This window comes from Perognathus longimembris, chromosome 1 (assembly GCF_023159225.1).
Source record: "Perognathus longimembris pacificus isolate PPM17 chromosome 1, ASM2315922v1, whole genome shotgun sequence".
In the NCBI taxonomy this organism is placed as follows: Eukaryota; Metazoa; Chordata; class Mammalia; order Rodentia; family Heteromyidae; genus Perognathus; species Perognathus longimembris.
In genome coordinates this window covers 37,173,686-37,199,813 of record NC_063161.1, presented here as the reverse complement: position 1 = coordinate 37,199,813, position 26,128 = coordinate 37,173,686, and the positions used below count along the sequence as shown (strand labels likewise).

The 26,128-nt window shown below is 38.5% G+C and overlaps 1 protein-coding gene across 8 annotated transcripts; it reads right to left on the bottom strand.

Annotated features, from left to right (window-relative positions):
• Positions 1–269: 269 nt before the first annotated feature.
• Mdm1 (Mdm1 nuclear protein) lies at positions 270–25,126 on the bottom strand. 8 transcript variants are annotated; one of them, XM_048360000.1, is made up of 15 exons: positions 24,989–25,126; positions 23,171–23,285; positions 19,770–20,143; positions 18,581–18,715; positions 16,620–16,784; positions 15,504–15,607; positions 15,325–15,424; positions 11,110–11,139; positions 10,608–10,783; positions 8,696–9,007; positions 7,818–7,933; positions 7,614–7,723; positions 5,367–5,619; positions 3,055–3,114; positions 270–1,107 (listed from the first exon to the last, which is right to left on the bottom strand). In XM_048360000.1, the coding sequence occupies exons 1-15, from the start codon at positions 25,004–25,006 to the stop codon at positions 995–997; spliced, it is 2,181 nt and encodes a 726-aa protein (XP_048215957.1). In that variant the 5' UTR covers positions 25,007–25,126; the 3' UTR covers positions 270–994. The 8 variants fall into 8 exon arrangements, with proteins under 8 accessions (XP_048215957.1, XP_048215964.1, XP_048215983.1 ...); XM_048360007.1 differs by having other exon boundaries at positions 3,055–3,111; XM_048360026.1 differs by lacking the exon at positions 3,055–3,114.
• Between the last annotated feature and the right edge of the window lie 1,002 nt (positions 25,127–26,128).

The window sequence follows — 26,128 nt, the reverse complement described above, 5'->3', positions numbered from 1 at the left end:
GTGCTGTGGCTCAGGTAGAGGAGTACTATCCTTGAACAGAGAGGCTCAGGGAGAGTTCCCAGGTCCTGAGTTCAACCCCCAAAACCAGAAGAAAAAAGAAAGAATTATAATAGAAAAGTTTGTATTAATTCTAAAAATTAGTCTGCTTTGAAAATTCTATATGTCCTACATTTGTGCCAAATACTATATACTAAATTTCATTGCATCTTGATAGTTGCTAAAGTAGTATAGCTTTTGATTAACTAGTAATAAGTAAAATGCTTCTAAAATATATTTATTCCACCCAACTTTCTGCAGAAGCCAAACATAAACATAATTGATCATTTTTTATTTCAAAATGTCTACAAAGTTTTAATTCTCCATTGTACATTTTTTCAAAATTCAGACATTTAAATATGTCAAACTTATTATACAAATAGAATACACATGAAGATCAAAAATATACATATTCTCTCAGTAAATTGTTACATAAATAAGAAAAATATATACAGCTGGTATTTTCAAAGTACAATTATCTTAAATAACACTGCAACCATAAACAGAAGGGGAGAACAAATACTAATGCCAAAGCTCAAGATAAAAACAAATCATTTGATGGCATCTATAAAAAACATAGGGCCAATCTTCAGGGAATATACACTCCACACTTGAATTTTAATTTTTACTTTACTTTCTCTCTTTAGATTCAGCTCTGGATAGACAAAATTCATAATTCTATCAGTAATTCTTTGCAAATAACCCAAAAGACAGAACATGTGAAGAACTATTTAATCTATGCCTTTGAATTTGGGGATAAATATAAAAAGAATTCTTTTAAAGCCAAATTTGTTTAACAAGCCTGTGTTAAGAATTTCCAGGTAAAATGAACTGACTGTTGAAAAAAAATTTATGTTGGAAATGTCAGAAGAAAACTGACTCAAAAAAATTTTAACATAGTGAGCAATATAGAAAAATTATCCAAGAGTTTCCTTAGAGAAAAAGAAGTCAACTAGGTTTATGTTTTGCCCCAGAAACTCTCCTTCCGCTTTTGTGCTCGTGCCAGAGTTTGAAAAGCCCGGAGACTAGTAGCCACAGAGCGAGCAGAAATCTCAGACAATCTGTCTTCATCTGTAATGAAAGAATGCCAAAATTATATTCAGTGCAAAAATATCTACTAAATAAACATTGCATCTAATACAATTGTAACAGAAAATCAGTCATTAAGCCTTGCAATGTCAATGTTACATCAGAAAAAAAAAAAAGCAATCTATGAAAGGTAAGGTTTTAACATTTTCATGATAGCTCATGGCAATTTCCCAAGTTTACCATATATAGATATCAGACAATTTAACATTAAATGAGCTTTTTTTTTTTCCCCTTCCTGAAATCCCATGTCATTTACTAAATGCAACCTATGATTTCAGCATTTCTTGGAAACAATTCATCATGATACTGACTTGTCCTAGTTTCAAAAGCACAGCTATTTGGGGCAAAACAGTTCCTAAACTTTTTTAAAACATTTTTTTAAAACACTGGACTCAAGCTGAGTGCTAGTGGCTCACATCTGTAATCCCAGTGACTCTGGAGGCTAAGATCTGAGGATAGTAGTTCAAAGCCAGCCCAGACAGGAAATTCCAGAAGACTCTTAACTCTAGTTAACCACCAAAAAGCCAAAAGAAGAGTTTTGACTCAAATGGCAGAGCATTAGCCTTGAGCAAGAAAGCACAAGGACAGCATCCAGGCCCCGAGTTCAAGCTCCAGGACTAGAAAACAACAACTATAAAATCCACTGGACTCAGGGAAGGAGTCCACAGTCTAACGGTGCAACTCCTCTGAACGACTAAGAAACTAGATGCATTATACTCATAAAATGCTTTGCTACTTTGTACAACTACCTAAAGATAATAAAAATATAAATTAAAATTTAAAAGATGCATTGTATTTGTGAAATTGAAACCCCTTTGTACAACTACTTAAAAATAATAAAAGGTTAAAAAATGACATAACCTTTAATATAGTTATAGAATAATCTTACTAAATGTAGAAATGTCTGACTTTAACATGCTACCCTTTTTTAGTATTTAATTTCTTCATTCTGAATATGCAAATATGTTATAAGATTATTTATAAACATTGTTCTTCCATTTAAAAGAAAAAGAATTGGATTAAAAGCTGCCAGATAGGGGCTGGGAATATGGCTTAGTGGTTAGAGTGCTTGCCTCACATGTATGAAGCCCTGGGTTCAATTCCTCAGCACCACACAAACAGAAAAAGCCAGAAGTGACTCTGGTTCAAGTGGTACAGTGCTAGCCTCGAGCAAAAAGAAGCTCAGGGGCAGGGCCTTGAGGCCCAGGACTGGCAAAAAAAAAAAAAAAGAAAGAAAGAAAAAGCAATAAAAGTTGCCAGATATTTTGTACGTCAAAACACAACAACCTAATTTCTAGTTCACTAAATACTGAGGAAAAAGTCCCAAACTGATTAAAGGGCAGAAATACTTACATATGTAAACTTCTAGCATTAGAAGTATTAAAATCAAATTTATTTCCCTATTTCAAAATAAGTTCAGTAATTCTACACTTCTTAGGATAAATCAATTCAGTAGTTTTGGCTGCTGACATCAAGAATTCAAAAATCCTCTTGCTTTTAGAAGCAAATTTGTCAGGCAGAAAACTGCACAGAAGGAAAAACTGCATTTCCCTAGTGATATATATATATGTATTTTTTGAGGACTGAAAATTCCTAAGAGCAGAGGCATTTAAAAAAAAAAAAACATGGATGTACTGTTAAGCCAAATTCCTGAGCCCCAGGACACAGGTGAAGTGGAATATTGGCCTCTGCTGACATAGGGCCAAGAGAAGGCAGGCAGTCTCTTTAACGCGTTCACCCTAGAAATGGTTCTTCACCACATGAGTCCCATGTTACTCATTTGTAAAATGGGAATAATTTCACCCCATCACGAAGTCTTGAGGATCTAATGAAGAAAACACTCGTGGAAGTCTTCTTTACAAGGTGCTAAGCAACTCTAAGATCATAAATCTCATATAAACTGTCAATAATAGGACCTCATATAAATACCTTCATTGTGAAAGTCTTCATGTGGAGGTAACTGGAAATTGTTCACCCCGGCTTTTCCTACTTAAAAACAAAAAGGCAGAAGAAAATATCTTTCTGAGCCACCAAACACCATGTATTACTAGTATGGTTTGAATGTCTGTTTCCTCCACCATTCACAGTGAGATTGAATTGCCAGTGAGACGGCATCAGGAGATCATGAGGGCTCTGCCTTCAAGGATGGACTAATGCCATTATTGCAGAGCACCTTCCCTTTGCCCTTTCATATGAGACAGCAGCAAGTGTCCCCACCGGCCCCTCCATCTTGCATGTCCCAGCCTCCAGAACCAAGGTGCCAAGAAATGTCTATTTGTTAGTTATCAATTACCTACTCTCAAGTCTTCTGGAATAGCAGCATGAAACACTAAGACAAGTACAATAAATTTCCTAAAGGTAGACAATCAGAAATTTTATTAATTTTATAACTTGATGAAAAATATCAAATAGCCATTCATTGGTATTTAATGGACTTAGTAAATATATAATCTAACATTTCTCTTACTGTAAAGAAAGATAATAGGCTTCTGTTGACAAGGGACAGATTGAATACGCACCTTTGTAAAAATGACAAACCCATAGAACAAAGAAAATACCAACAAAATCTTGGAAAGCAAGAAGCAAATGGAAGAGTGGGTGTGTATCTGCACCCAAGCAAGCTGAATTCTTAGCCAGCTGAGGAAGGAAACTAAGAAGCAATCAATTGTTCCCTTAATAGCTTGGGGGTTAGACTGCTGCATCTCATTAAAAACTGTTAGCCAAGTTAAAATGAACCAGAAAACTTGCTGAAAATCGTTTTAGACAACAGACCAGGAGAGATTCATCTTGAAATTTACATAGCAGGGTAACTAACCTTCTTCCTTGCAAAGAGGAACAAAGGCTTTGTCTCTCTCATCACAGCTCATCCCAGCCACTGTGGCTCAAGGACCAGAAACTACCATCCTCCAAATGGGGGAGGTTTCCTATCCATATATGCACATATGGATGGATATGTGTACAAATATGTGTATCGATATACACATATATTCGTGCACATACTCATGTGTATGAATTTACACATGTAACTCTTCAAACTGAAAGTAACTACAACTTTTTAAAACCAAGAGGTAGAAGATAAATTAGCATGTCTTTTAAATTCAAAAAGTGAGACACAGAAAACATATGTGAATAACAGGACTGCCAGAAAAGAATGGAAAATGGAGAAGAAATTACTATTTAAAAAAATTTCTGCTGGGCACTGATACTCTATAATCCTAACTAGTCAGGAGGCTGAGATCTGAGGATCCTGGTTCTAAGCCAGTTGAGCAGAGAGGCCTGTGAGACTCTTTCTCCAATTAACCAGCAAAAGGCTGGTTCAAGAGGAGAGTGCTAGCCTTGAGCAAAAAAGCCTAGTGAGAACATGAAGCCCTTGAGTTCAAACACACACACACACACACACACACACACACACACACACACACACACACAAATTCTCAGAAGAATATTCTGGATTGAAAGGTCTACAGACTACCAGTAAAATGGATGGACTGAGACCTAAGTTAAGACACTTCACCACAAATAATGAGAACACTGAATATTAAAAGACAATCCTAAAGGCTGCAAGAAAGCACCATCACACAAAAAAGATGCAGAATAGAAACAGGACAACCCTTCTCAGCAAGAAACAGGGCAACCCTTTCTCAGCAATAACAACAGAAGTCAGAAAAGGGCAGTGAGGGGCTGGGGATATGGCCTAGTGGCAAGAGTGCTTGCCTCCTATACATGAGGCCCTGGGTTCAATTCCCCAGCACCACATATACAGAAAATGGCCAGAAGTGGCGCTGTGGCTCAAGTGGCAGAGTGCTAGCCTTTAGCAAAAAGAAGCCAGGGACAGTGCTCAGGCCCTGAGTTCAAGCCCAGGACTGGCCAAAAAAAAAAAAAGAAAAGGGCAAAAGGGCAGTGGGGTGCCTAACAAAAGCATTTGTCTTGAATTTTATACCCAAGCCAACAGAAGACAATGTCCAGAGACCTTTTCAATTACCATGCCTGGAGAAGAGATGCTACTGCCTTCTAGAGGGTTCCCTATATGTGAGAGACATCTCACACTTTGTAAGAGTGAACTTACGGGCAGCAGCCACAACCGAGTATCTCTAAGTCAAGTTTTATTCCTACTTTAAAACCCAATATTTAACTTTAAAATAAACCCAAATAGTAACAATTTATTCATAACTTATAGTGTTTTACCAATGAAGGTAACATTTTCATTTTTAAAAACAAAAACTTAAAATCAAAATTATTACCATTATGCTGAAATTCTGGATGTCTCAGAGATCCCTGAATGCGACGAGAAGGATGCCAATAGGATGCAGCCTGTGGTGGAGAAGGTGACTGTCCAGGGGTGTTTGCTGAATATTCTGGAATGTTTGAAACTGGAAGAGTTGCCTCCGTAAATTTGGGGTTAGTGGATTCCAAATCTTCACGCAAAGGCAGGGGGTCAACTGTTTTGATACCAGCAGTGGGAGAAGTCAGTCGAGATTTAGCATGACTTCCTTTCTAAATGACAAAAAAAGAAAAGATACATATGTATGTGGAAGAAATCAAAGATCCAAACATAAAATACCAAAGTAATGGGAGAAAATATGAGGTGGAAGGTGTAATAAGCATAAGAATCAATACAAACAGCTTTGGCTATATGAATAGTAAGAATGTATATTTCTATACCAAACATGGGGGAAAATACACTGTCACATAATAAATTATTGTCATGCTATGTATTTCTTTAAAAGTAACAAGAAAAAGGCAAACCTAATTAAAAGTAAGCAATTCATATATAACAATAGAGCAAAAATATCCAATCTTTCACTTCACAAACTATAAAAACTAAAAAAAACAAAAAACAGTAATAGCCAGAGCCAACAAGGATGTATGAAAATTACCACTCTCCATAGACTTCTTGGGAACACAGTTTTTCTGGGACTCTGCCAAAACAGCAAAACCATGCAATGATACTAAGGAGGATGGGCACAGAAAGAGCCAATAGTATGAACAAAAACGTAGGTAAGAATGGCTTTCTTCCTAATACATTTTCAAAATAGAGAAATTATGAAGAATAGAAACCTAAGGTTTCAATAATATTATGAAGTTTCAATAATATGAGGTTCCAATAATAATATCTGGTTAAAAATGACAGTATAGATTGCATATCATGTTGCATTTATTTAGATAAGTAATATTTAGTGACAGAGAAAAATTTTTCACTATACAGGGCTAAGATTATGAAACTATAGTATAATTCTCATTGATAAGTATAAATAATACGCATTAGTATTAACAAAAATACTTAGAGATAAATAAGGAGTATAAGTAAGACTAACAACTACAACCTCTCCATAATCTTAATCCTTGACCAATACCTGCTAACTTTAATTAGTTAGCTAATTAATTAATTCTGTGCATTGCTGGGAACCAAACCTAAGGCCTCTAACGTACTAGTCAAGTATGCTACTACTGAGACACACTCCCAGCCCTATACCTAACTTTACCACTAATCTCCACAGGTACCCAATTCTAACAAATCCTTAAGTCTACAAGCCCTTTCCATCCACTGATTGCTGTAACATTTTATACTGTACTTTACCTTCTCAGGCACTACTGTCCCTCCCTAACCAATTCAATTTCCACAACTAATCATTACAATCATCATTACATTATAGTAATTAATCCAACTGATTTTATGTACCTACTCTTGCTTCCATTTTCAACACAGCAGCTAATAAAACTAGAAAAAAAAATCTTAGCTAACTCATGTCACTGTCTATCCTTCCAAGGTTTCCCGTCTGATTGAGAATAACATTCAGAGTTTTTGCTTTGGCCTACAAAGTCCTACATGATTTAGCACACCATTGTGATCACTGAACTCATCACACACACTACTGGGTGTTTCAGTCACATGACCCTAGGCTGATCTTTGAGGAATCAGGACTCTTTCACCTTAGGAACTTTGCACTTGATGTTTTCATCCAAAATACTTGCTGAATCTTTCACCTTCTTCAGTTTCTGCTCCAGGACCACCCTCTCAATGAGGACATGCCTGGACTCCTTCCTAGTCACTTCCCTGCTTTATTTTTCTCCTTAGTACTTAGCACTATCAATGGTACTTTACTTACCTTGATAATTGTCTCTACCTTTCCATACTATTGAAGTTCAACAAAGGCCAAGACTTTTCTTTTCTTCACTGCTGTATCCCTAGTGCTAATATGGTCCTAGAACATAGTTGGAATACAACTGCCACACAATAAACAGTACTGAGTGTCTTTTTTCCCTTTTGCGTCACTACCACAGACATAGGAGAACATATCCTGTGGAATCATATGCCACTGCCCGCTCCTCCCACCCCAATGCAATGCTTTTGCTTTACTAAAAGGAGGTTAGTAATAACAGCACCACACACAATAGACTGAATTTTCTACAATCTGATCATCCATTAATCAAGACTAAAATAACCAGTACTGGAAAAGATGCCTTCCTCCAAAATGTTAAGTATTTACCTTAGTAAAAACATTTTTTGATGTTTCTAAGCCATCTTGACAGAACATTCTTTTCCTCTGCTCTGGGAATGGAGGTTTCCCTTTAGAAGGAGACACTAAAACAGCCCCGCCTGGAAAATGGAGGAGAACCGAGTTTCAATTCAATTTAATTATCATATAGAAAATTATCACACATGAAAGAACTGCGTGGTGTTTGCCTATTACCAACAGCTGGAGTAGTGAGATCATGATGAGTCCTCTGGATCCCCCCAAGCTCTCTCAGCTTTGGAGTAGGAAGCCTGCCTCCTTTTCCTGATGATGATACAGAAGAAATATCTGACCTACAAGTGGAAACAATCTGTTAGGAAGCATTTACTGAAGAAAATATAATTCAAAATTATTTGTCATCATTTCTATATAAAATTTACAAAAGCTAGCCATTCTGCTTCTTAAAAAAAATAATAAATTCTATTTCTTAAGAGAGACTGATTACTGGGAAAGGTGGGAGATTGCCGTAAGCCAGCAACAACACGGCTGAGAGTCCTTCCGGTAAATCAGAGGCCAACTCCCACATCAGTTGCAACATCCATGAATGAATAAAGGCAACAGACCACATACACATTACTGACTGTAAAGAACCATGTCCCTCAACCACATACACATAAAACAGTAGGAATTAGCAGTTCTTACAAACTACAATTTTAAAAATATATTTTAAAATACTGTTCCTTTCTTTTGTTTTTTTTTGCTTTAAAAAAATCCATCTTATACTAATGATCAGCTTTCTCTTTATACAAAAAAGTCATTCTTCTATACTCACTAGAAAATCTAGAAAATCACAACTACAGAACACAAATGAAAGTAATCCAACTGCTTCCCCCAAATAGCCTGCTGTTTAAATATTCAATTACCCACTGTCGGTGACTCCAATATTTGAATCAAATTATGAGTATCTACCTTATAGAAGGGTTGACTTTAATGACAATAAAATCTGCTCTCTATTAGTCATCAGATTAAAAGTATAAAATACTTAGTGATGAAACCAAATAAATGTTATTCACATACCATAATATGCCACAAACTGGGAAATGTAAAACTCTCACCCCTCTTTTATCTTATGGGCCTCAGATTTCTCAGGTACATCCAACTTCTCTAGCTCTCCCATACACATCTGCTTGTCCTTTCCCGGCTCCTCCTCTGGTTGTCTGCTAAGCTGTTTCTGTCCATCTTCATTGGTGCTCTCTGCATTCCAAGCCAGCCGCCCACCAACAGGCATGGTGGGAGCATTAGACAAGTCCAATTTCTCTGTGGCATTTTGCTGGAGCTGTTCTTCCAAGATAGCTCTTTTTTCTTCTGGTTTTTTTCTGTTTCTTTCTTCTGAATTTTTCTGTAACGTCTTATGGCTTGTAGGATCTCTGTATGGCAAAGTAAGTCTTATTTTTAATGTGAATAATTAGAATTTTATGTATAATTTTAACAAGTTCATCATTTCCTTCAACTGTTCCTATGGATATTGACTGAATGAGGAAATCTCATTCAAAGTTCATTTTGTAGTATAATGAACAAGTTACAATCTGAGTTTCTATTCAAATAGTCCAAAACACACTTATCTTCCTCACTCCTACCTTCACACATTCGTAACTGCATCTCTGGTGACAAAAGTCACACTTAGCCCCTCGGACCTCACATGACATAACTTGTTCAGTTACTGAAAATTTGACACTTGTTCAAAAGTTCATGTGGGGGCTGGGGATATGGCCTAGTGGCAAGAGTGCTTGCCTCATATACATGAGGCCCTGGGTTCGATTCCCCAGCACCACATATACAGAAAAATGGCCAGAAGTGGCACTGTGGCTCAAGTGGCAGAGTGCTAGCCTTGAGCAAAAAGAAGCCAGGGACAGTGTTCAGGCCCTGAGTCCAAGCCCCAGGACTGGCCAAAAAAAAAAAAAAAAAAAGTTCATGTGGATTTAGGACCAAATACAATTCACATCATCTTTCCAAATCACTATTAAGTGGTACATTTTATGATTAACTTAACTTAGATGTCATATAATTTGAATTTACAAATTTGGTATGCATGACTCTAACGAAATACTGTATTTTCTCTAATCCAATGTACAGTTTCTCTTAAAAATAGTTAAATCATATTCACTCCAAAATCTTAAGCAGCAGACTTCTCTCATAAAACTAGGAACAAAAGTTCACATTAATCCCCAAATCCACTAATGAATAATAATGAATATGTAGCTACAGCTTTATTCTCTAAGTGTTAGCTGTCTTTTTTTTTTGCTTATAATATCTTTTTATACGTCATATAATCTTTAATATTTTGGCAACATACGGGTTTCAACAGAGGCAGGCTCTTAAGCCATATCCATAACTATTTTTTTAAACAGCTTTATTTTTCAAATAGAGCCTCACTTTTTTTTTTTGCCTAGGCCAGCCTGGGTGGTCATTCTCCTATCTACAGGCTCCTGCAAGAACACCATCACCACCATCACCCAGTTACACACTTATGTGTTACTGTGATTACAGACATGAACCATCATGCCTGGCCTTCCTTTAAAACCATTCTTGCTTTTGGATTGTTTAAAAGAATATTATAAAATCCAGTCTTCCAGATTAATTTTTATACATAAATATATAATGCAAATATATGTAGCTTTGTCACAGAAAATAAATCCAAGGCTGGGGATATAGCCTAGTGGCAAGAGTGCCTGCCTCGGATACACGAGGCCCTAGGTTCAATTCCCCAGCACCACATATACAGAAAACGGCCAGAAGCGGCGCTGTGGCTCAAGTGGCAGAGTGCTAGCCTTGAGCGGGAAGAAGCCAGGGACAGTGCTCAGGCCCTGAGTCCAAGGCCCAGGACTGGCAAAAAAAAAAAAAAAAGAAAAGAAATCCAAAATAATGAAACAAATGGCTGGCATATTTCCAATGGACTAGAAGCCAAATTCTGGTACCCCACATAAACCATACACACTTTTTTCACCATCTCAAAAAAAAAAATCTCACCTGGCAAGATCTAATGCTCTGATGTTGCTACTAACAGTTCCTTCTGAACTTGTAGTTGAGGAGACATCCCAACAGCGGTTATTATCAGACAGAATCTGATTCAGATGATCCCGAGAAAAATGTGTTCCCTGAACCCGTTTCCTATAAAACTCAGCCTTTTCTCGGAGTTCTTTAACCTATGCAGGAAAAGTTCAGACAACACATGTTATTATGAAGGTTCCTTTATAGGTGACATCATGTAGCTTATCAAATACCTTGCACAAATACAGCCAGAGAGCAAGGAGAAAGGAAGGCAAAAGTAGCCACATATGACTATATGCACAGTTAAGCAGAAATTAAAACAATAAGCTAAAGCATAACACAGTTATTGTATTTAGAATCAGCAGGCAAGGAGAAATTTGTAGCAGCTAAGCAAAATACTGACACATACTTTTTAGTCCAACTGAAATTACACAAGTATTTTATGCATTATTAGTTTTTAAAAACTCAAAAAGCAACCAACCTCTGCATACCACATGGCATTTAGAGAACCCTAAGGGAGGAATACAGAAACACACTTAATGACAAGTTAATGCCATAACTGAATAGGAATGGAAGTCAATGTGATGCTGTACCTTATTATTCCACTTCCTAAGTATATACCAAACTTGTCCATCAACACTTTTTGTATTTTTAGTAATATACAATTCAGTAACCAAGACATCTTCATGTATCTTGAGAGCCAGCCACATCCCTGCATGTCTGCTGTTCCTATTTCCCCACTTCTGGTACTTGCATGCCAGAACCCTCACCCTTCACCCAGAAGCTGCTATTACTATAGAAGAGAACTGTGAGATGCCTTCACATTTTCAAAAATGTTCTAAATACTTAATTTGAAAGAAATAATAATCATGTGTTCAACATATATTCAAATACTGAACATATGTTTTAAATGCTCAGGGCAATATGAATTTCCCACTATGCATATAATACATTTTCATATAGAAAGGAGCCTTTATTCTCATCTGAAACTCTTATTTTATGTATCATACTGCCACCTGTTGGTTTCTCTAAATACAATTCTTCAGTGTTAAAAAAAATTAAGTGGAAACTTTACTCTTAAAATTCTGATTAAAATCCTTAGAAAAATGTACAGTTTATTTCTCCATAAGATAAACTGAACATTGAAGATATCAGGAGGGTATTGCTAGAATTTCTTTTTGTTTCACTTAAAAAAGAAAAGAATACATCCTCAGCAGCAAGATAATGTATGGAATGCACATGGATTGAAAATGTTACACCTCTAGGGGAAAAGAACAAAAAGACAGCACCTACATATGGCATAAGAAACCATGCAGTCTCATCAATACTACTATTGTAACAAGCCAAACCTGAAAAACAAAATCCTAAAGAATAATTTTGAAATACTGAGGGATTTTTTTTTTTTTTTTTTTTGGCCAATCCTAGGCCGTGAACTCAGGGCCTGAGCACTGTCCCTGGCTTCTTTTTTGCTCAAGGCTAGCACTCTGCCACTTGAACCACAGCGCCACTTCTGGCCATTTTCTGTATATGTGGTGCTGAGGAATCGAACCCAGGGCCTCATGTATACGAGGCAAGCACTCTTGCCACTAGGACATATTCCCAGCCCCTGAGGGATTTTTTTTAATTGCCCAAAATTTAGCTAAGGTCATTTCTATCAACTCCGGTACATTACAGAAAATTACCAGTGGTTGCTGCATTTAACAGGTAGATATGAAACAAATGGGTAAAACTTGCTGAACCCAGGATACTGTGAATGCACCGGGGCCTTGCTATAATATGCTTTACATTCTCCACATTGTTTTCTAGAAAGTGCCAACAAGTGTTCCATGCCACTCCCCCACTGCACAAAGCAACAGGCCCCCCCACCCTCATTTCCTCCTCTATGTTCTCCTCATCCTGCTGCATTCGCCTGTGAGAACTCTTTAAGCTGAGGGGAAATGTACTTAAGCACCGATTCCATTACCTGTCCTGAGTGTGGACTAAGTAGAGGCCTGAGTTAGACAGTGGACAACTAGAGATGAGCAAGAAACTTTTTTGCACTCAAGGAGCTTATGGTCTAAGAGGAAGGGTCAACTTGCACCTAGATTTATTATGCCAATATTTAGTCTAATTAGTACTATCCTATGGGTAGGGGAAAAATGGGAAAGAGCAGAGAAGGCTGCCTTCTTTTCACTTGTGAGCACCACAGTGTTTGACCAGTCAGAGAATGGACAAATGGCTCCTCTATGTGCATAGGGATCCCATTTGAAACCATTTATATTTAGAAAAGATGACGAAATGCCAAAAATTCTGTAAGACTTCAGTTTATTCAGTAGTTCTATTTGCTAACAATAATTGAATTTTCAGAAATCTCTATAAATAATTCTGTGCTGATGCTGTTTTTATAAATGCAAGCTTTTAAGCTTCTATATATCCTAAACTAAGAGGAAAAATAAGGAGGCTAACATCTTTCAAAGTGTTATGCTTAGTAAAAATCAATAGTGTGGATTTATAATTAACTCCCACAACCAACAACCAGAGTCACTTATTCCTATCCTTTTTAGATAGGAACAAACCAGCTTGACCCAGTTCTGGGTCAAGTAATGCCTTCACACTATATATATCGACTATAAGTAAGAGTTACTTTTGCTTTCACTACTGCATTATTTTTCCCAAGTTAAGAATTCAACTAATAAGGGACAATGATGGAGGAGGTGAGTTTGATCAAAATACATGATCTATATAGACATGTCAAAATGAAACCCCTTTGTACAATTAATTGGTACAAATAAAAAAAGTGGGGAAAATCATTTTAAAAAGTCAACTAAGTCATTTAAAATTTATGTGCAGAAAAACCAAACTGAGAAATCACCTTATAACCAGTCCTTAAAAATTACAGGTTGTCTCTCAAATGGAAGACTTGATACAAAGTCATGTCTATCCTGGTGCAATGAGAATAAAATGGCTTAAATGATGAAAAGCTCACATATTAAAACAAAAAGGAAATTTAACACAGACTCTGTAATTATTCTGAGAATAGGGATTTAATCATTGCAATATAAGTCAGCAGACTACTATTTTTTTTAATGTTTGTAACTGAAAATAAAGCTAAAGCACGCTTTTCAACAGTGCAAATTTCCATAGTTTCGATTTACTGCTTCAGCTCTCATCATCACAACACAGTAGACCAGCATGGCCCTTACCAAGGGCTAGACCCTACTACTAGACTACTACTACCAGACTACTATTAAGACAACTTTAAGTAAGTACTCACAAGGCAACAGTGCAAGTGGTCACTTTGTGGAGACAAAAACTATACAACCATGTGGCAAAGCCAATCGCACAAATGTTAAGTGCTCACAACTGAAGATAAAACAACCAGTAACTTGTCTATAGACTCAGTGAGTACAGTATTTCAAATTATGTCTAGCTTAAGAAAACTAACATTAGGGGCTGGGAATATGGCCTAGTGGCAAGAGTGCTTGCCTCATATACATGAAGCCCTAGGTTCAATTCCTCAGCACCACATATGTAGAAAAGGCCAGAAGTGGCATTGTGGCTCAAGTTGGCAGAGTGTTACCCTTAAGCAAAAACGAAGCCAGGGACAGTGGCTCAGGCCCTGAGTTCAAGCCCCAGGACAGGCAAAACAAAAACAAAAAAGAAAACTAACATTAGAAAGGGGGTTAACACTGTTCAAAAAGAAATGTACTCATTACCTTATTTCTCTAACTGTACTCCTTCTGGACATCACCTTTACAATAGTTTGTTGTTTTTTTTAAAGACAAGAAAACTAACATAATCCAAAGAGTGAATTCATATTCTCATGATAAAGTCAATGAGGTCAAAATACATGTGAAGAGTCTGATTGTGCCTCTTCATTCATCTGCAGTGGGGAAGTGACGGATTATCTTATATTCAGGGCACAATAAGAAATTTCACCTTTCAATCAAACTAGCCCTCTCTTTCTATTAAATGCTTAGATTTGAGGCCTAACTACCAACTCATTTCATTTAAAGAAGTTTCAGAGACTAAGAGAGAATCTTTCCAAAACAAGACCTTCTTATGAAATGCCAATAAGTGGCCACTCTTATTTGTTGGCCCTCAGTGAACAAAATCTGTTCTGTCTGTACCCCAGGATTTTGCCCTGACCCCATCGCACTCTCCTGACACAGAGCTCTTGCCAAGATCTGAGATGCTCGTAAACTGCTCAAGAGCTCTGCTGATGTAATTCTTTTTTCTGTCATAAGCCTTTGATGCTCAGATTCTGAACTTGAATTCACTAGGGTAAACAGATGAAGGCGGGCCCAGATAAAATCTGGGACAGCTGCAGCTTTGTCTCTTACTCTGCCTCTGCTGCTTTTGAGCACACATCATTTTATCTTGAAAATGAATCTCCAGGTGAGAATGGAGGCTTGGATGTCATAGGACAATAAAATCTAAAGTGCTACAGAGTTCTATAAATTTAGGTTATGAAAATAATCAGATGTTTGGCTATAAAAAATGCTCTTTAATACTCTAATTAAATAAATATTAATCTCTAAGGAGCCCACCAGTAGAAAAACAGTAAGCAGGTTGATAAAGAATATCATAATGCAGATCAGTTCCTGATACTCTTGGTGCTATTATTATATGACATTATCTCTAAGTTGTGAATAAAACTCACTATGAAGTTACATTGCTTTACAGGCTGAAAGAAACATGGAAACTCAAGATTTACCTGACTTGGCATGTTTTCCTTCACACGTGTCCAAGTACCAGCTTTATATAAATACTGAGCTGGGCTGAGAAATTTTGCTCTGTATTCAGAATTCACCTTCCTAACAAAGATAAAACAAAAGTAAAGACTTCAGTATATGGACTACCTAACACTATTCTGTGTTTCAGATGAACACATACCCAAGCCTTTGATGCCTCCAGGGAGTGACAGTCTTCTCAGGCTTGTTGGAGACTTTTGATGCCATCTCTGATTCTAACGTTACAGGATCATCCATTTTATTACTCTAAAAATGAAAATGATTTAAGCTTTCACGCTGAAAATATGTTATACATTAAAGGGGAAAACTAAGATTTTATAAAAGTGGGCTTGGATATTGTATTGTACTTCTGGGTTTAAGAAAAACTTTAAAGATAACAGAAATCACAGCAAATCAACAACTAAGCTTTGAAACCAATGTATGTGGTTAGTATAGGTTACAGCTTCATTTTCTAACAAGATTTTAAGTCCTTTACTAGAAAGATTAAAAAAAATACATATCTAAATAAAATGTTACCACATATTGAACAGTATTTGTAGATGTACCCTTGCTATTCTTAAGATTATATTTGGCATGTTTCATGTATAGTTCTGATTAAGTTGCTATTTACTGGATAAACACTTTGTCTCCCAAGAATGTCATAATTCAAAAGATCTTGTGTGTGTATATGTAATCTTACTTTTTAGTCACATAATCTGTAGTTCTAGAAACCATAAAGTATCATGGATGAGCATCATAGGAGGTTCAAAAATAGTTATTTATACTTCACCTTCTATAATTTACAATAATTTTAGACTAATGTTCCAACTTTTAAAAGAGCAATAATTTTACACTAGGGTAAATGATGTTTTTCTTACTAAAGCTTTGTTTAAAAGCAGAAGTAATATATGTATGTGTGTTTAACTGTGATTAAATTTCTATCATTTGTTACACCCAAGCCAATCATGTAACAGCAGATGTAGAAAACTTACATATGTACTTTAAGTATCCAACACACTAAGGGATGGCTACATGTTCATCACCATTTTTAACCATTCCCCAATCTGCCCCTCATTAGCCTTGGTGTGCCTGCTGTCCTTTGCTCTCAACTCCTACTCAGTGCTCAACTCCTAACAAATACTCATGAATGTCTGACACTCAATGAACAAATAAACTAATGAATTCATAAACTAGCAACCAGAATCATAGAGGGTAGTGAAAAAGAATGTGTTTAGTCTGAAATAGGGATTTTGTTTAAAGGCTAAGAATAAGGGAATACCTTCTTTTCAGGGGATTCTGTTTCAAGATTTCCGTTTTCTTTCAAATCATTTAATTTTGATTCTTTCACTGGAGACAAACCCTTGAAATTTCTTTTGTATTCAGTTTCGTGGACAACTGTGTTATCTTTGAGTTGTGGAACAAATTTGCTTTTATTGTAGAAAACCTTAAAATAAAAATTGGGATTATTTTGTTAGATAATATAGAACTTAAGTCTTCAACTGCTGTTAGAAATATATATATAACCAACTATAGTAAACAAAAAGGCAGAATTATATATTATTGCAGTTTCATTGCACATATCTAATTTCCAAAGGTCAAACTTCTACACTTTTTACATTTTAAAGGTACAGTTATTATAAAGAAAATAGTATTCAAGTCAAAATAAATAATAAACCATATTTGTGGTCTATCTTTTTTCCTCAGTTTCCTAGCTCTTCTCTCAATCTGGTACTGGGATAGGTAAAGTAGGCATATCTTAATAATATGAACATAGATGTTAGCTTTAGTAAGCTCTACGGTTTTCCTCTTTGACATGAATTTTCTTTATGCAACAACAGGAAATGTTTAATATTTGGAATACCTGATGTTCAAACATGATTTTTTCTTCTTCCTTGCTTATATTTAGCTTCTTCATTTAAAATCATTTCTATTTAATATTTCACAAAATGACCCCATTTTGTGGTACGGTGCCATGGATTACAAGGAAAGCAAACAGGAGGGAGAAGGAGCTCAAAGAAAGTACACAATGTTGCTGCTCTATAACTCTGAATAGCATCCCTTCATGCTGAACTGATCCAAACAATATACCTCTTTTAGCACAATAAACTGTTCTGAATCCTTTCCACATTGGTGTAAGACATCCTTTTAGAGGGCGGGTGTCTGATGAAATAGAGCTGAGCTGCTCCATTACAGGTTTCCCACCAACAAGCACGGTCACAGCTTGTCACGGAGCGCTTTTAGCACACTCTCAAAAGGATATGCTTTGAACTTACAAAGAGCATGTCTTTCCAAAAGGAGTGCTGTGAAACCACACTAATGAAGGCAATAAAATCACCAATGAAAATATCACTGGTGATTTTATATTGTACTTGTTATCCAATAAAAATAACATTCTGTACAATGTTTTGGCTGATGTGTAAAGTTGTCCATAGGGCTTTGATTTGAATCAACTCTAGCTAACAGGTCAAACATTTCCAAAAATGGAATAATCACAATTTTCAAATCCTAACTAATTTTTCAGGTACACATAGGATCAAGAGCCAGATCTATGAGGCAGCAAAAGAGGTACTGAAGCCAGGTGCCGGTGACTCATGCCTGTAGTCCTAGCTATTCAGACATCTGAGGATCACAATTCCAAGCCAACCTGAGCAGAAAAGTCCATGAAATCCTTTATCTCCAATTAACCACCAGAAAACCAAAAGTGGCGCTATGACCCAAAGTGGTTATCACAACTGGTTATCAGTACAGCTTTTGAATTTTACAAATGTAAACCAGAACCATATTATATATATAGTGTTAACTTTCAACATTTTGTATTTATTAAAGTAAATATCCAAAGTAATTGTACTATCCTTAAGAAACAGAAGACATGTGAAAATGTTAGTCAAGTAAACATAACATTTTAGAATAAAACCATTTAATGATTTTCTTAATAAATAAAAAAATCTTTTTGGCATGCAAAAACTTACCAGTTCCCCAAGTTTTCATTACCCTGTCTCATATTTAGTGTATGTGATGGAGCTGGCCACAATGATCATCAGTAGCCTAGGACAGTATAATATTACTACTATAAATCATAAGTAACAGGTTTATCTTAGCAATAGACTCATTCCCAGTTTTCTAGAACCTACCTCCAGGCCTACTGAAGTACCAGATTTCTTTCAGCTCTTAGTTCTATATAAATCTACATGACTAGGTCAGATGAGGATACTTAGAAATGTATTATTTCCATCAAACTACCTGATTGGCTGCAAAGACTGGAGTCGTCACTTTAGAGGTTTTCCAAACAAATTGCCTTTGATACTCAGAATTTCTCAAGGCATTATGAGAAGGAGCAATAGTCAACCCAGCTTTCTTACGTAGAAGTCTATCTACCTGTTGGGAGGGGGGGAAAAGACTCAAAGTCATTAGAGATTGCTACTCAAACATTCATTTCAAATTGGGCTAAAAAGAAAACACATAACATGAACATACCTTCCTAATAAATTTTACATTTAGGGACACCTTACAGTATTGCTAACTATATGCACATTGTTGTACAGCAAACTTACTTCAAGTTCTCAATAATCTCTTCATTAAAACTCTTTAATACTGTCAAGCGACTACTATGCACCCCAGAATAAGATAGCATCCCTCAGTTTCTTGCTACCCATCATTCATAATTAAATTTATTATTAAAAACCCACAGCACCTGCCCTTGTCTATGGTTTCTGAGGCCCTCCCATCCCCTGCCCACCACACACATCACTTTCCTTGCTTGCCCTGGGCCCCCTGATTTTCTCAACAAGCCACGGAAGCTCTTCTGGCACTCCCAAATACCTCTCTCGAGTTCCAGTCAGTGGTAGAAGTGAAAGTGGGAAGGTGCACAGTGGACCAGAGGCATAACTGTGGTAGGCAGTGAGATTCCCACACCGCCTCCTCTGTGGCCCCTGCTTATGAACTTGCAGGGATCTGCCACAAGCCAGCAGTGACACAAGAGAACAGAAGTGCAAAACCTTTGAGAGCCAGCCAGCACTCTCCTTCCTTTTGCATTTTTATCAAATGAGATGCTGTTTGTTTTCTTGCTGGTACACAGTAAGAAACTGAAATGGGAACGAATAGGAAGAAGACAGCTCAGCACCTCTGCCAGAAGCAGTGGTCTACTCCCCTTCTGTCTGAACTTGATCTCTCCCTTAGGACTCATGTGCTCCTCTAGGATGAATGAAATCCAGAGGCAGACCGCCCACCCAATGAAGGCATGTCTTAGTACAACCAGAACAAAACATTAATAGAATCATTCATAACTAAAGTCAACAGCCTCCTATCAATTATCCCACAGATGATGACAAGAAAAGAACCATGGGGGAAATAAATGAAAATTGTATTATTGAAATGATGATGAAACTAATAAAGAATCACATACTTTTGAAAAGAAACAAAATATACCTACCCCATTTTCTACATTTTCTGGAGGAAGCTTGGTAGAATTGTCCAGTTCCCCGGTTTTATTCACTGCGATATGGTCTGTTATTATATCTTCATTCTTTTCTACCACATCTGAAGCCCCCCCAGCTCTGGAGTCTGCTGAATGCGATCTGGTTCTCTTGGGAACCCTGGAAGCCTCTAATGAGAGAACTCTTTCCTGGTTCACAACTTCCTTTTGTTCTACCTCTTGTGAATTTGGTACGCCTGGGGCTTCAGGTTCTGGTGGTACAACTGCATGGTTCTCTGAGACTGCTCCATTCCACTCAAGAGACTTTGAAATCTGTGGGTCATGGTAGGGGACTCTTCTTTTTGAAATAAAACTTGGCTCTTTTGTGATCCCTACAAAACATAATATGCAAAAATAGCAGCTGTCAAAGCACTAAAAAGCTACGAAGATCTCTTTTAATAACCCCTATAAATGGAAGAAATAGAATTTAAAATTTAGTAATGCACACACCTTCTTTCAGATTATAGGATTTTAAAATTAAATAACAGAAAAACTAAGCATTTTTTCAAGATTAATTTTGCTGTGAAGAAGTGCTAAAAGTTTGACCATAACAAAAATTTTAAGATTGGGGTCACAATGTTCCAGTTACCCTCTTCACACAAGACACTGGAATAGCAACTGGAGGGCAAGCCAGGAGGACATGTTGCCTCCGTTTCTAATTACTTTCCTGTGCTACTTAACAGAACAATGGCCCTGGTCTGTCAAAATTTGGAACTTGTCACAATGCTTCTCTTGTGCACAGCAGACCAAGATGAGAAAGAATGAGATGGCATTATGCTGGATCTTGGTTCTACTTTTGCCTTGATTTCCTGAGAATTAAAATGAATGGACCTTTTTAACAAGAGCTAAGATACAATTTCTCTATATTTCTGTCTGGCAAGCAAATATCCAAAAACTTAACCTTCTACTGAGGTAAGAGGAGCTCGGCAACTGACAGGCACTGAGCTAATGCCCTAGTTTGGAGCCATTCTTTAAATAGATAGAAAGCTGTCACAGAGTGAGGAAGGAAGATTAAGACCAGAACTGAAGGAAAGAAAAAGTGGACAGAAAATCGGGCATAAGGTAAAACCCTAGCTTCTCTCATGTATGCTCTGATGATGGAACTCAAGGTTCCCATCCTTACATCCATCATTAGACCAGTCGGCTTCTTACTGGTATACATATGACTGTGGTACACTGAGAGGGGAATAATTGTAAGTACCCTAGCTTGATGCTGAGCTGAGATGCCTCTGCCATCTGCAATTCTGTTTCCCACAAACCTTTCATAACTGCCTACTCCCAGCATGCAAAACAGATATGCCTCTCAGCTACCACAATGATGCTCCACCTAACACATTACAAAATTTCAGAGACAATTCAAGAAAGCCTAATTCCTGAGACAATTTGACAGGACAATAGACAGCCTAGCAGTAACAAGAAACAGGACCTTATTCCATACAGTTCCACATCGTTTCTATCCACCTATCTTGCCTACATTAAAATTCAGTGTTAGAACATGAAATGCACATCGCACATTAACTCTGAATCAAAGGACAGAATTTGTCTCACAAAAAATAAACTTATGTTGGCTGATTGGTTTGCCAAGAAAGACAAGAACATGATGAACATTTTCATCAACTAAGCAAACTAAGTTGGTAACTCCAGTTTTTTATAAAATGTCCCAGAAAGTATAACTGTTGAAACAAATGGGAAAATCAAATGTCTATTTTTTAAATGATAGGAGTAGGGGGTACCAGAATTTTCTGACACCCCTCCCAACTCTCCATGCTAGGGACTGAACTTCAGTGGCCTGCACGTTAGGCAAGCACTCTACTATTCAGCTACACCATCCTCAACACTCTTAATTCTTTTAGGCAATATGAAACAAAAAAATTTGAAGATCACTCACTGCCTTAGACTTCTGCTTTACCATAGGGTTGGTAATTAAGCAAAATGAAAGGGAAAAATTCTCAAGTGCTCTGCCCTCTGGCTCCCAGCACCAGCAAATCCCCAGAGTAAGAATACATGAGGTTAAGGGAATACACAGCCACTCCTAGGTAAAGCTGCTACTGTAACTTGCTAAGTTTCCACCTGTTTCTGAGCATCTTGGAATTCTCACTCCACACTTTCCTTTCCACAGCTAAAACTGACAGTCCACTCCTAGATCATTACGCAGAGGAATGTTCCCAGCACACTGTCTGAGAAGCAGGGACAGCCAACCTCTGCTGGGTCCCTAAGCTAAACATCTGGATGCTGCAGAGGAATCTAAGAGCCACTGACTCCAGCCTACTCCTTTCTGTTTCCAAACTTAATCCTGGAAATCCTTGCCTTATTTTACTAACTTCTCAGCTTTGCTTCAAACATGTAACACACTTCTCAGTCACTCTCATACACATCAACTATAGGGAACCATGAGCTGACCTGTGTATGTGCAGCAGGCCTTTCACAAACATCTCATTCCTCCCAGAGATTCTATGCAGTGGGCTTCCTGGGTGCCACGTAGAAAAACAAGTTCTATTTGCCCAAGATCATAGAGCTATTGTAGTTTCAAACTTAGACTTAATCATTCATTCAAAAATGAGTTTAACCAAGACTTTTAGGTACAATCTCGGAGATCTTATATTCCAAAGAGGGGATGCTAAGCAAATTAAACAAGCAGGTACAGTAATCTCTTATGCACTAGGAAACCTTGATCAGGGGCTCTAAATTCCCCCGGCTATGGAAAGGAAGTATAGTAACAACATGACCTCTGAATCATGGGCTCTGAACAAAACAGGCCTAATTTCAAATCATGATTATTGATTGTGAATTTGAAGCAAACTACTTTTAAGCTTCCATTCCTCAAGACTCTGTGTGTCCTTTTCCCCAAGCTTTGTCTCCTTTCAACTTTCAGGTCCCAAATCAAGTGTTATCAGGTCAGAAAAGCCTTTCGTGACCATTCAGTCTAAAGTGGTTTCCCTTATGGTAAAGGGAGGGGACAGTGGTAAATTTGTTCAAGTAAATTTGTGCAAGTATGGAAACAGCATTACAAAAGCCCTTCATATTTCAAAGGTATATTAAGACAGAAATAAATAAGTAATAAGTGTGTTCCCTCAAATTCCCCTCTCCTGAATGTTCTCTATCACACTTCCCTACTGTTTTATATGCCATCTGAAATTTTCTTGTTTGTCAAGTTATTTATTACTTCCATAGTTAAGGGTCTTTATCTGATTCAGGACTATAACCCTAGCAGCTGGAAATATTCTGCAACCACAGTATGCACTCAATAAACACACCAAATGAATGGGACAGCTAGGCCAACTGGATTTTGAATAAATCACTTTGTAAATGTAGCCTAAGGCTTAATCAAATGATAGCGGCTGTTCATTTGCTCAACTTACCTATTTGATCTGATCTAAGTCCAGCCCATGGGTACCTTCGCCCCACAGAAGGATTGTAAGACTCTGCTAAATATGACTTTTTCCACAGAAAGTTTCTCTGGTATTCACTCAGCCCCTGTAATACAAAGTACAGTCTAAACACAGTGCTATTAGTGAACATTTGTTTTAAAGCAGGCCTCAGTAAAAATGGCTTCTGAATCTCCAAAGAGAGTTGAAAGATCCTACGACTGGTAATTAAACAGAGATGAGTGCCTTAATCATAGCTAATGTTTACCCAGACCTGTGCTAAGCAGTTCAGGTGTTTTATCCTTTAATCCTGACAACCACTGCGGACAGATGCAAGCAAGAATCTGGGGCTCTGAGAGACTACCCTTCTGCTGGTAGTTCCCTGATACTTAGAATCCTTCCTTAGATTCCAAAGCGTGAGCTCACTGGATAAAGTGAGAATTTAAGTCCTCCTCATTACAGATTCATCCTCAGTTCCCAGTGAGTACACAGTATTATGTATTATGCTAGTCCTTTTGTTATTTCAAGTAAAGTCAACCAAAGTACCTCTCCCTTGTGTACTGGATACAAGCACTTAAAAATCAGTTGTGGGGCTGGGGATATAGCCTAGTGGCAAGAGTGCCTGCCTCGGATACATGAGGCCCTAGGTTGGATTCCCCAGCACCACATATACAGAAAACGGCCAGAAGCGGCGCTGTGGCTCAAGTGGCTTCTTCCTGCTCCTTGAGCAGGAAGAAGCCAGGGACAGTGCTCAGGCCCTGAGTCCAAGGCTCAGGACTGGCCAAAAAAAAAAAAAAAAAATCAGTTGTGGGGCTGGGAATGTGGCTTAGCAGTAGAGTTCTTGCCTTGCATGCATGAAGCCCTGGGTTTGATTCCTCAGCACCACATAAACAGAAATGGCCAGAAGCAGCGCTGTGGTTCAAGAGGTAGAGTGCTAGCCTTGAGCAAAAATAAGCCACGGACAGTGCTGAGGGGTGGGGGGGGGGGAAGAGGGTGGAGAGAACACAACATGATGACAATCAGTTGGGCCAGGCCCTAGTGGTGGCTCATGCCTATAATCCTAGCTACTCAGGAAGCTGAGATCTGAGGATCCCAGTTCAAAGAAAGCCAGCCCCACCAGGAAAAAGTCCATGAGACTCTTATTTCCAATTATCCAGCAAAAAGCCAGAAGTGGAGCTGTGGCTCAAGTGGTAGAGTACCACCAGCCTTGACTGAAAAAGCTAAGAGACAACAAACACACAGGCTCTGAGTTCAAGCTCTGGTACCAGAACAAACAAAACAAAAAAAAAATCAGTTGGGAATCTATGACACACTGTGCTCACCTCTTTGGTGCCAGTCCATACAGCTACCTGGAACACCTAACTTTTTTTTTAAGGCACAACTATGCAAAAAAAAAAAATGTATATTACTCGAAGGGCCCGTGTCTCAACGCCTTTAAAAGACACGTGCACTTTAAAGTTTTAAAGGGCAGGGGGATTAAACGCAAAACGGTGGGATGGGCCACAGGTGTTTCCAGGTGCCCTCCTCCCACATGCACTCCAGGGTGCCCCCAAAATCTATCTCAATCGCATCTGACTCTCAAAGTCGGTGGAAGTGAGGGTGAGCAAAGGAGCTAGGTATCGGGGACAACTCCCCCCATCCTCAGCACCAACACCGGCAGTGAGCGGCAGCCTAGGGGGGAGTGGGGGGACTGGCGGCCTCTGCGGGCCCGGGGTGCGGCGCGCACAGACCAGCGTGGCGGCTCCCGCGACACGCATCCGCCGCCCCGCCGCTTCCCTTGGCACCCCTCAGGCTCACAGACCCCAGCCTCACCTTGAAGCGAACCGGCATGTCGCCCGGAGCTGGAGATCTCGCCACTCCGACAGTTAACGGGATCAAAAGCCCCAAAGGGGGCGGGGTGACAACAGTCGGTTCCCAAGCAAAAGCCTCGGCCTGGCGTCCCCGACTACGCGCCGGCGCACTCCGCGCTTCAAGCCTTCAGCGCTGTCGTTCTGCTTTTCCCCGCCCAGTTTTGTATTTAAAGGCCAATAGGAGCTCTCAGAGCTCCCGGCCTGCCTTATGATTCAGCCAATCAGTACTGGACAGGGCACCGCCCGCCTCTGAGCCTAATCCTCCGGGCTTTTAGAGATGGCGGGCGGATGGCTGGCCAATGAGGCTCCCGGAACCGGGGTGGGCGTGGCCCCGCGGGAGCTTCGTCCTAGCTTTGAACCCACCTTCTTGGACCTTGTAGCTCAGCGCAATAATGGGCCTGCACGTTGGTGGGGTTTGGGTGTAGCTGCCTGGGCGGGGGAGGGACCTTGACATCGTTACATGAAAAACTGCATTTTCTTCTCAAAATGTATGGCACATGGGAATGTTTTTCTGAAAAGAAAATGTTCGGGTCTTTAGGGCTGAAAATCAACAACCCCTAGCCACATTGCACTACTGTCATACCAAAGGGAATATGTGTGTGTGTATGTATATATATATGTGTGTATATATAACAAAAAATAGATAAAACAGACAAGTTAACATAATTTTATTGAAATTGGGGGGTAAGCACTCTTCCTGTCAATCTCTGAAACCCCTCCAGAGAAAAAAATGTACATAGCACATGTTGATTAGGAAGCATTTATTAAAGCTGCTCATGAGCCTCGTATTTCAAACTTTGAGCTTTGTTTCTCCCCTCCCCTTTTTATAAAAAATAAAATTCCATCTGATTTATTTATTTATTTTGGTTGTGGGGCTTGAACTCTGGGCCTGGGTGCTGTCCCTCAGTTCTTCAGCTCAAGGTTAGTGCTCTACAATTTAAGCCACAGCACCACTTCCAGTTTTCTGGTGGTTTGTTGGAGATAAGTCTCACGGGGTTTTCCTGCCTGGGCAGGCTTTGAACCACGGTCCTCAGATCACAGTCTCCTGAATAGCTAGTATTACCAGCATGAGCCACTGGCAACCGGCTCCATCTGCTTTTAA